Source organism: Montipora capricornis, chromosome 6 (genome assembly GCF_036669925.1).
Source record: "Montipora capricornis isolate CH-2021 chromosome 6, ASM3666992v2, whole genome shotgun sequence".
NCBI classification, from domain to species: Eukaryota; Metazoa; Cnidaria; class Anthozoa; order Scleractinia; family Acroporidae; genus Montipora; species Montipora capricornis.
This window is the reverse complement of record NC_090888.1, coordinates 62078778-62088777: the sequence shown is the minus strand read 5'-3', so window position 1 is coordinate 62088777 and position 10000 is coordinate 62078778. Positions and strand designations below refer to the sequence as shown.

Below are 10000 nucleotides of genomic sequence, written 5' to 3'. Positions count from 1 at the left end.
GGTGTCATCCCATTGATGTCAAAAGCTTCCGGATCCGCTCCAGAATCGAGAAGAAGCTCTACAATGCGGCAGTTATTAAATGTTGCGGCACTACGAGCAAATAGAATGGACAGTAGTGAAATTAATAGAAAAAAAAAACAACTTCTTTCCATATAGGTAGCTTTATATGCAATAAGCATTATGCAATTAATACATGGACTGAGTGCAATGCAATACAGTATACCAGCTTTTGAACAGCAGGAGCTGCAGTTTGTGTCAAGGTAGCTGAAGAAAAATTCAAAAAGAAGGCGTAGATCATTGCAATCGTATGCCAATTTTCAAATAAAAAATGCTAGAAGACTAAGGAGTCGCGACATTTACTGAAGAATGTTCCTACCTCAAAATGGCTCGATTTCACTAAGCTTGGAACATTTTTGATCGCCACGAGGATTTTTGATCGGATTTCGATTCTTGAACTGATTTTTTTAACTTATGCAAGTTGGTGGTGTGATTGAACAAGTTCAGTTCGTGCATCCGCACCAACTTTTACAGCCTGTTATGACGTAACTTTATCATCAGTTAGAGGACAGACACAAAAACTGGTGTCAATTTGTGAAATAGAGGATATATGACGGCGAGGGGTTACGAGTTTTATCTATTTAATAAATAGATTCCATGTTGCCGTACATCTGTTCAGTCATAGATCACAGGGGACGCCAAAATATGTTAAGAACAAAAAAGGTTACACACGCAAGGCGATAGTATCGATATACTTGGCAAAGAATTAGGAGTTTTTGATAATGACGTCAGCTATGAGCCGGCCTTCTAGTTAAACAATAGAATGTTTCTGTCGAGGAACTATCGGCTGATAGTTGCCCCGCGGAAATTTGATGTTCTTAAAACAAATATTTGCCCGACAAGCGAAGCTTCGAGGGCTAATATGCTAGTTTTAAGAACATCAAATTTCCAAGGGGCAACTATCAGACCGATGGTTCCGAGACATAAACACTCTATTGTCTTTATTGTTCACCACTAAATTTTCTTCCGCGCGCCAGTTGAAAACAAGTCAAAACCCACTTAATGCAGATCAATCAATATTTATTCATGCGTACAGGCTGTCACAAATGTCAATAATTCGCAGCGTACATTGGCTAAAGAATAGCGTACAACTGTCAACTGTTTTTTCAGCGGACGACTTCTATCAATCCGGGTATTTTCTTCGGACGGGCACTATGGGCTGATAGTGTCTCTCCGCGGACGAACACTATCGCGTCACGAGATCAATTTAAACCAATAAGAATCGGAGAAAATTTAGTGGTGAACTATAATAGATCATAGGTGAGAATCGATCAAAATGCGTGCAGTATTGAGCTTATTATATAAATATATAAATTAGATAACATAAATCCAAATCTAAGCTTTCTCAGTGTTTTATTCATCTAAAAGAACAGAAAAAAAATGATTGACTGAGGCCGGGACTGCAATGGGCTGAAAATTTTGAAATTAATATAACAAGCACTTCAACGGAAATTTATAATTCTAAACATTTTAATTAATGACACCAACGGCCGCCCGACTTCGCGCCTGAACAGGTTGCATTAATATTATTAGCTGACATGTCGTTAACATGACGACATCAATATCCTTACATGTGAAAGATAAAGTGAAGAGTATCTTCACCGTGCCCGACGAAGACCTCAGATTTTAGGAACAAGAAAATTCCCGGTATTTCATCGATATCTATATAATAAAATAATTAATCTAACGGAGATTTCCAATATCTACCCTTGTATACACCAGTAATTAACTAAGTTTCTTTTTCACCTGTGCAACGGTGTTCTGAGCTTTCCATCTCTGTAATTTATTTCAGCCCCATCAAGTACTAGCAGTTCAACCACAGATAAGTTGCCAGTTTTAGCTGCAAGATGTAACGGGGAAGCAGATGCCACAAGGGTGAGTGCTTGACGGTCCGCGCCATGACGTAGTAACGAATCTACGATTTTTTCGTAACCTCCAGTACAAGCATAATGTAGAGGTGTCTGTCCATCTGGGCTTTCCCTGTCTATGAATTCTGTTAGTCTCGAGCTCGGTAATTGCTTGGAAGCTGGACAAAAACCAAAATTAAATTGGGTTCAGGTTGATTAACGGACGCTTCTCGAACGTTTCTTGAACGTCCCGGTAACTGGACCAAAAACCTGTCGTGAAACCGCCACCCGCTAGTATTTAAACATGTTTTTAAGATAACAAAAAGCAAGATGATTGAGAAAATTAAATAAATAAATAAACCTATTGCAGTCTTGGCAACTGAATTACAGGTTGAGTGCGCTAGACACCAATACAACACACAAAACAATAATATAAATTTATCCGGGCCAGGCTTAAATCTCATTGTTACGAATTTGCTGAATCTATCAGTCCTTGTGGGGAGAAGACGATGCTGACTACCAGATCTAAGCGAGTAATGGGCAGGTATATCTATTAATCTGCTGTTTATTAGCGGGTACAAGGGCTGATCTGGCACAGTGCTCCCAATGAAGCGAGTTCCCAATAAGTCACGTCTCGCGGCAAGAGTAGGAAAACCCTGCGCTACCAAGTGCCACCTCATAACGAATACCAGGTCAGATTATAGACAACGCTGGACCTTTTCCAGGGCTGCAGACAGGTACTGTGGAAGTCCTGCATACACCACAGCAGCATGTTCAATAACAGATCTTATCAGACTACAATAGATGGTGATTATATCCAAAGGTGGGGCACCACATTTTTTTTAGCTGTCTAAGGGCGTACAGTCTCCTGTTGGCCTTCTTCACTACATAATCACAGTGTGCAACCCAGGTAAGATCCTCAGACACGAAAACAACGAGCAATGTAAAGGATGATACTTGCTCGATCTGGGATCCACCTACCGCAATGGGCCACAACACGCAACTGTTGTATTGAAGAAAGCCAGCAGTCATGTTCTTGCATTTACGCGGGTTGAGCTTTATGTTGTTATTTACGGCGAAAAAATGGATGTCATCTACGATGTGATTCAACAGAGATGGAGAGTTCCGCGGGACAATCTCCATCACAGTCAAATCATCAACGTGTTTCACACGTGGGCACCAGGATGTTACGAGGTCATTTACTATGACCGCGAAGATTACCGGTCCTAGCTTGGTCCCCTGGGGAATCCCTCCCCGCAGTATTGGGAGCTACAAACTACACCCCCAATGAGAGTGGCCTGGGACTTATCCAGCAGAAATGCAGTTACCCATCTGAGAAGACTGTTATGAACTCCGCTAAAATCAGAAAGCTTACTAATTAAAATTGTGGGATCAATGAGGTCAAAGCATTTCTTGAAATCAGCAAAGAAAAGCCTTACACAGCACTGGCCTTTTTCAGGTGCTGCTAATGCCAAATGTATACCAAGGCTTCAGAAGTGGATTTATCGGAAACCGCAAATTGTTTTGTGTCAAGCTCAGCGAGGATGTTAGGCAAAATTGCGCACAAGCATAAACCCTTCCAAAACCTTGGCAACCCGGCACGTTAACGACCTGGGGCGAATGTCGTCCTCAACACTCTTAGGCGGGCGTACTTTCGGGGGAGGATAGACAATTGCGCTTTTCAGGGCAGAAGGAATGTATCCTTCACGAAGCGACGCGTTACAGAGATGAGCAATAACCGGCGCAAGCTCAAACGCAAATGTTTTGAGAACGACATTCGGCAGCCCATCCGGGCCTGTATCGCTTTTGGTCTTAATTAATCTCCTTAAGGGCCTTGAAGGCTTCTCTCTCTGTTACAAGAAGATCGTTTAGGATATCCTGTACACTAATACTTGCGACGTCACAGTGAGAAAGGGGAACAAAACGTGCGGTGAAGCTACAAAAATACTGATTGATTTCCTCCTCCAACTGTGAGTACTATTCCCCCTCATTAGCAGATAGGCCAGAGATGTTTTTGACGGCCTTTTACCATTGGCTCACATTCGAGCTCTTCGCGCTTTTGGTCTTGGCAGAATATAACGCTTTCCTATAAACTGCAATAAGACGTCAGACAGCATTGCGCCACTTCTTGAAGAGAAAGGAGTCTTTCCCACCATCAGTCAGATATTTCTGCCTCTTTTTAATCGCCACTTTGATACGAGTAGAAATCCACGGGTTTTTCAGTTGAATGCAGGCGGAAAGACTTGATTGGGAAAAACAAATCACTGGCAGTTTCAAAAAACTACCGGAAATGTACGTTCGTACTTTTCCGCACGGGACTGCAGTTAAAATAATCTTTCCCTAGAAAATGATGTAATTGATCTCCCGAACTCATTAAAGCGGCTCTGTCTAGTGTCACGTTTGAGAATGGTTTGCTTGGACGCCCTTTTAATCGGAGTAAGATACAGACGGAATGGTGACACCCGAAAAGTTTCAGGACTTTCGAGAAAAGGGCTCCAGGAATCTTAAAGTTATGTTTCGGAATTCTCTGATGTCGACGGCGCTAGTATTTTAATCAAAATCAATCAACGTGATCTTTCAAACCTCGAATCCTTCACCTTTTCGGTTAAAGTCACTGCTTACGAGCCAGAGGGCCCATCAGGTCGGCGCTTATTTCCGGTTTCCGTAGCATGAAGCGACTAGGAGTATTTATACTCCCCCCTGGATGGGATGGTAGTCCATCGCAGGGTTACCCCCAGCATTACGCCGGTACCCATTTATACACCTGGATGGAGAGAGGCACCGTGAGAGGAAAGTGTCTTGCCCAAGAACACAACACACGATCCGGAAACGAGCGCACTAACCATGAGGCCACCGCGCCTCCCCAACCTTCCGTTTAGGCAAGATTAAACTGACTCCAAGAATAAGGAGCAAGGGTGGCACAGTTGGTAAGTGCGCGGCCTTGGTGCAAGAGGTCCCGAGTTCGATCCCCGGATCTCACATCCTTGTTTCGACTTCTTTCCTTTCAGTGTAGCCTAAGAAGCTTTAAATACCCTTACAACGGAGCACTGATGGAAAGAGGGGGGTAAAATGAGCGCACCGTCGGCTTCCTGGGAGAATACTCTCTATAGAGTAAAGGAACTTCCACGTTAAATAAGATGTACCTTTACCTTCCTCACTTTCATAAATGTCTTCTTAGCCACCTTCCTCCTTGGAACATAATAAACAGCTGCGATACCCAAAAGGTTTTTTCAATTTAATTATACAGTAAACACGAGAGAACCAATGCCCCGCCCTCCTTACGTCGTCAGTACCTTGTGAGAACCAGTTGGCTCAAACCAGGTGGCTCAAACCAGTTTTAACACTTTCAAGAGACCTTGTTACTAGAAGGATTGACACTACCACACTTTATCACGTGACACCAATGTTATGGTACCATGTAAAACATCAATTATTGCTGAACAAGATGCAGTAATCTTTGTGACGTAACAAGTTACCATGGCAACGGGAAAGCCTTGAAAAAACAGCCTAGGCCTTTAGGCTTTAGTTGCTCATAACTGAAAAACGAACTCGGTGACCCCATTTTTCTATTGCACAAAAGTGATCAGCAGGCCAAGATGAAACTCTCTGCTAAGTTAAAAAAAAATGTGAAGCGGGATTCAGTGCTACCTTAAATTTCAAGTATTTAAGGTGGCTCTGAATCCGCTCCACAGAATTGTTTTAACCTTTGCAGAAAGTTCCATTCTGGCATGCTGATTACATTTCAGAAATAAAAAATGGGGGTCACCGAGTTCATTTTTGAGATATAAGCAGCTAAAACCAAAATATGGGGTGTTTTTGCAAGGATTTCCTGTTACCACGGTAACTTTTTACGTAACAAAAATGACTGAATCTTTTTTAGTAATAATTGGTGTTTGATTTGGTACCATAACATCGCTGTTAAGTGATGAGTGTTGTAGCGTCAATTTTATATGAGTAATAATTATCATGCTATTAGCATTAGTATTTACCGGTCTCGAGGAGGAGTTCACAAACATCTTCATTCCCGCGAAAGCAAGCAATATGGAGTGCACTGTAACTATACGCACTTGACTCTAAACTTGCTCCATTTTTCAAAAACAGATCGCATACTTCTCGAGATCCACTCAAACAGGCACATATGAACGGGTTTACTGTTTCCTCTATGTTTACGATTGCCTTCACCCTGGAGTCTTGTAACAGAAGTCCGCAAATCTCTATGTTGCCTCTCCTCGCAGCTGAATGCAATGGGGTCATCCATTCATTGTTACTTGGTATTGTAGGATCAGCCCCTCGTTCGAGCAAAAGCTTTGCAATGTTCTCTCTTTCAAACCTTGATTGGAACATGAAATTGTGAGCGTGAGGAAGAATTCTTAAAGATCATGAGATTATGGCCTGAATCTAAAAGGAGAATGCTTGAAGTCTAACGTTAACGTAAAATCGAAAATCTCCTGTGAAGGCCATAATCATCAAACAGAGTATACCAGAGTATTAAGTTCTTTTTCAATCAGAAGCCATGCATGTTGCATGCAGTACACGCATATTTAACAAGTCCCTGAATTCCTCGATCCCTTCCGGCCCGTCGTACATACCTTGTAGCAGCATGCAGAGGTGTCAATCCATCCCTATCCTTTTCATTAATGTCAGCCCCTTTGTCCAATAAATTACCGATTGACCAGAAACAATCAGCACGGACAGCTCGGTGAAGATTTGGCAGACCTGTCGAATTCTTCGTTCCTGTGAAACTACCAATTAGCGGATCAGGATGATATGGACGGACCGCATCCATCTCCACAGGTAATTGAGTAAATCTTCGTTGTCCTCTGCCGCTTCCGGGATTGGAGATAAGTTCCAGAAAATCTGAATCATCGAGCCAAGGCTGTATTTTATTCAAGGACGAGACGCTTCGCTGTTTTCCTCCGGACCAAGGCTTGGGACTACCGACTTAAAAACAAGATCTGGCTTTCAGGGGCTTTCAGTAATCTACATCTAAATGTTACAGTACGATACATAACGAAAAAGAGACGTAATCTGATCGGAAATTTTGAAGCAACGTCTCTTATTAACACTATACCACTTACGAGACACTCAATAGTCACGTCAAATCCTTTAGACTTCCCTCCGAAAATATAGAAGAATCATGTGGCTTCAAAGGGGTTTAATCCCATGACTTCCTCGATGCCGGAGCAATGCTCTACCAACTGAGCTGTGGAGCCACTCAGTTGGGAGCTAGTTAATTAGAATTTGTTGGGCTCATATGTTACCGTGAAGAACTCGGTGCATGAATTTAATAAATATACATTATATACATACTCAATTGTTCACTTCCCATAGGTGCATTTCAGGGCCAATGAAACACAGTCAACGAAACGAACGAAGAGAACAACAACAGAATTACTTGAATCCCGAAGAGCCAGAGGCAAACCAGTTGATTATTAACTGAAGTGCTGCGGGCTGAGAAGTTGAAAGAGGGAGTACCAGCTAAGGATCAAATTCAACGAGCGGTCAGAACGGGTCTTGAACCCGGGATCTCCGGATCTCAAGAAAAGCGCCCTAACCACTGGACCGTAGTGCTTCTACTCAGTTCCAGCTTCGGCAAAGTCTTCTCTGTTTTGGCTACCTCTGCTTTCTTGGCTTACTGTAATCCTTTATAAGACAACAGTACTAGCCATAGGACAGACCACCAGATCGAGAACTATAAGTCCTTCCCTTTCCACCGAAATTTTCGGAACCAAAAAGTAACATGGCGTCTACGGTTTGCATTCGTTATATATCTGGGAACTAGATAATTACTGAAACTCTTATCAGTCGGGGAAGAAAAATATTTTAAGACCCTGAGTGTCAGTCCAGTTGGGTCGAACCCGTAAGGACATCCTTTCCGCGAACCTCCCGCACTTGAGGGCAATAGGCTACTTTCATAAGTGGCGACCACTTTACAGTCTTTTGCATTTCTGTTAATTAGACCTACTGGCCTCATTTTGAAACAAATATTGAAATTTGTTCGTTGTAGAAAGGGTAGAAAGGCTTATTAGCGTTAAAACAGAAGAATATTTTATTTGGCCGCCATAATGAAAGAGGTCTATGCTCAAACAAATGACAAAACGCATAAGTTCTTCAGTCCCGCTCAACTATCAAAAAATGTAGGGGATTACTATTTTTTTTTTTTTTTTTTAAGCAATACTAGCAATGCAATTTTATTTACATCTCCAACATTTACACTACTTACAGTACTAATATTACACTTACATTTATACTTACAATATACTTGCTAATTATTTTTTTCCTAATTGTAATTACACAAACAAAACAAATAACAAATATAGCTAGCAATAAAATAAGTAAGTAAATAAATTTTTAAAAAAAACTACAAAAGAGGTGCCCAAGTTGTTTCGAATTTATTTAGTGACTTGTTTTTTATAGCTATCGTACGCAGGACGTCTAACTTGCTATTTAAACGTAAAAGAAAGCACTCAAAGCTCAGCTTGTTGTCGCAGACACGTGTTGTGAAGATATAATATTTGGCGATGATAAGAATGTAATTGAACACTCTCTTATTGTTCGCATTTTGGTGCCAGCCAAATAAAATCGCATTTACTGATAGGACATAAGGAGAGTCTTCTAAAAGAGAGTTGTTAAATTTCCAGAAGCCTGGGCCTTTATTCTGCTTTAGCTCATCTGATTTGAGTTGCAAAAAGATTGCGGAATGATCGGTTTCGGGTGCATTCAATATTTTACAGGAAGTGGCCAGGTCGCCAAGGTCTTTGGAAATAAAAAAGAAGTCAAGGCGGCACTGAATTTTTAGAGATTTGTTTCTCCAAGTAAAGCGTATTGTCTCGGGATTTATATTACGCCAGATATCGAATAAGTTGTAGAGATTCATGATTTCTTCGATTTTCTTGATAACGAGAATTTTTTTTTTTAATGGATTTCCGCCTTTCTTGTCCTTATCGTGTAGAGCGCAGTTAAAATCTCCGCCTATTATAATGAGTTCCTGTGCGAATTCCTGCAAAATATGTTGGAGGTCATTAAAGAAGGCCAGCTGTTGATTGAGATCATTGGGGGCGTAAATGTTTACAAAAACTACGTGCGAATCGTCAACCATTGCGTCTAAGATGATATATCTGCCATTATTGTCAGAAATTACTTTTTCTATTTTGAAATCTACTTTTGGATTGACAAGAATCATGACACCTTTGCTATGAGAGGTGCCATGACTGAAAAAGACTTTACCGCCCCATTCAGTTTCCCACGTTTTGGCGCAATCTTTATAACTATAGGTTTCTTGTAGAAATGTCAAATGGTTGTTTTGATATGCAGCCACCTGAAAATGGAACGTCGTTTGATCGATTTGTTTAGACCTCTAACATTTAGAGATTCGCATTTAATGTTTATGTTCTGAAGCGGGCTCATTATGCATTTACATACAATATATAACACTCAAGGGACTGCATTGGGCTAAGATTTTGAAAGCTTTCATTGATCAAAAACTCGGATGTGTGATTCACAGAGCCTGCATATTTGATAATGTAAACAAATATGAAACAAAGATTAAAAAAACAGCATTTTGGGCAAGAAAAAAACAAACCTAAACAGTAAAGAAAAATACAAAAAACATGCAAAAACAAAATACGCGCAAATAATCTAAAACAGGCTGAAAAAGGCCCTAAACGCACCGTTGCCGATTTAACGTTTTTCGACTGGATGCTAAAGTCGCAATTTCAGGCTACGTCTAACTTTAAGACGTGTCTATTCCATCGGCGTGTCAGACCCAGTCTGTAAGGGATTACTGATAATGATGACAACTTTTGCCCTACTTCAGCGGTTAAAATCAAAGTTTTTTTTTGTCTCGGTCTATTACAAGAAAATTCAAATTTAAATGGATTGTTGATTCGCAAAAGCGTTTTACCCTTGGAAAGCTGCTCTTAATTCTACGCGAGTTTGAGCTGTGGGTGGATTAGATTTCCACAAAATTTTCAAGCGCTTCTTATGGAGGAAAGACCAGCGTCCGTTTTCATTACATCGACCTAAATTTCACATTCATGGGGAACGAGATCCGTCCTTTACGAACCTACCATGAGTAGTTAGTGGTATTGTTGGCG

The 10000-nt window shown here is 41.0% G+C and overlaps 1 protein-coding gene across 4 annotated transcripts in view; it reads right to left on the bottom strand.

The window, feature by feature from the left end:
* Nucleotides 1–10000, bottom strand: part of LOC138052798 (transient receptor potential cation channel subfamily A member 1-like) — a 43598-nt gene that overhangs the window by 20873 nt on the left and 12725 nt on the right. For all 4 annotated transcript variants that reach the window (XR_011133151.1, XM_068899380.1, XM_068899381.1 and 1 more), the window contains 4 exons: nt 6494–6845; nt 5894–6234; nt 1804–2083; nt 1–90 (listed from right to left, as the gene is read on the bottom strand). The exon at nt 1–90 is cut by the window's left edge and continues 241 nt beyond it. Coding sequence is in view for 3 of the 4 variants with exons in the window: in XM_068899380.1 (XP_068755481.1) it covers nt 1–90; nt 1804–2083; nt 5894–6234; nt 6494–6845 (1063 nt within the window). In the remaining variant the exon portion in view is untranslated. The remainder of the gene's footprint in view (nt 91–1803; nt 2084–5893; nt 6235–6493; nt 6846–10000) is intronic.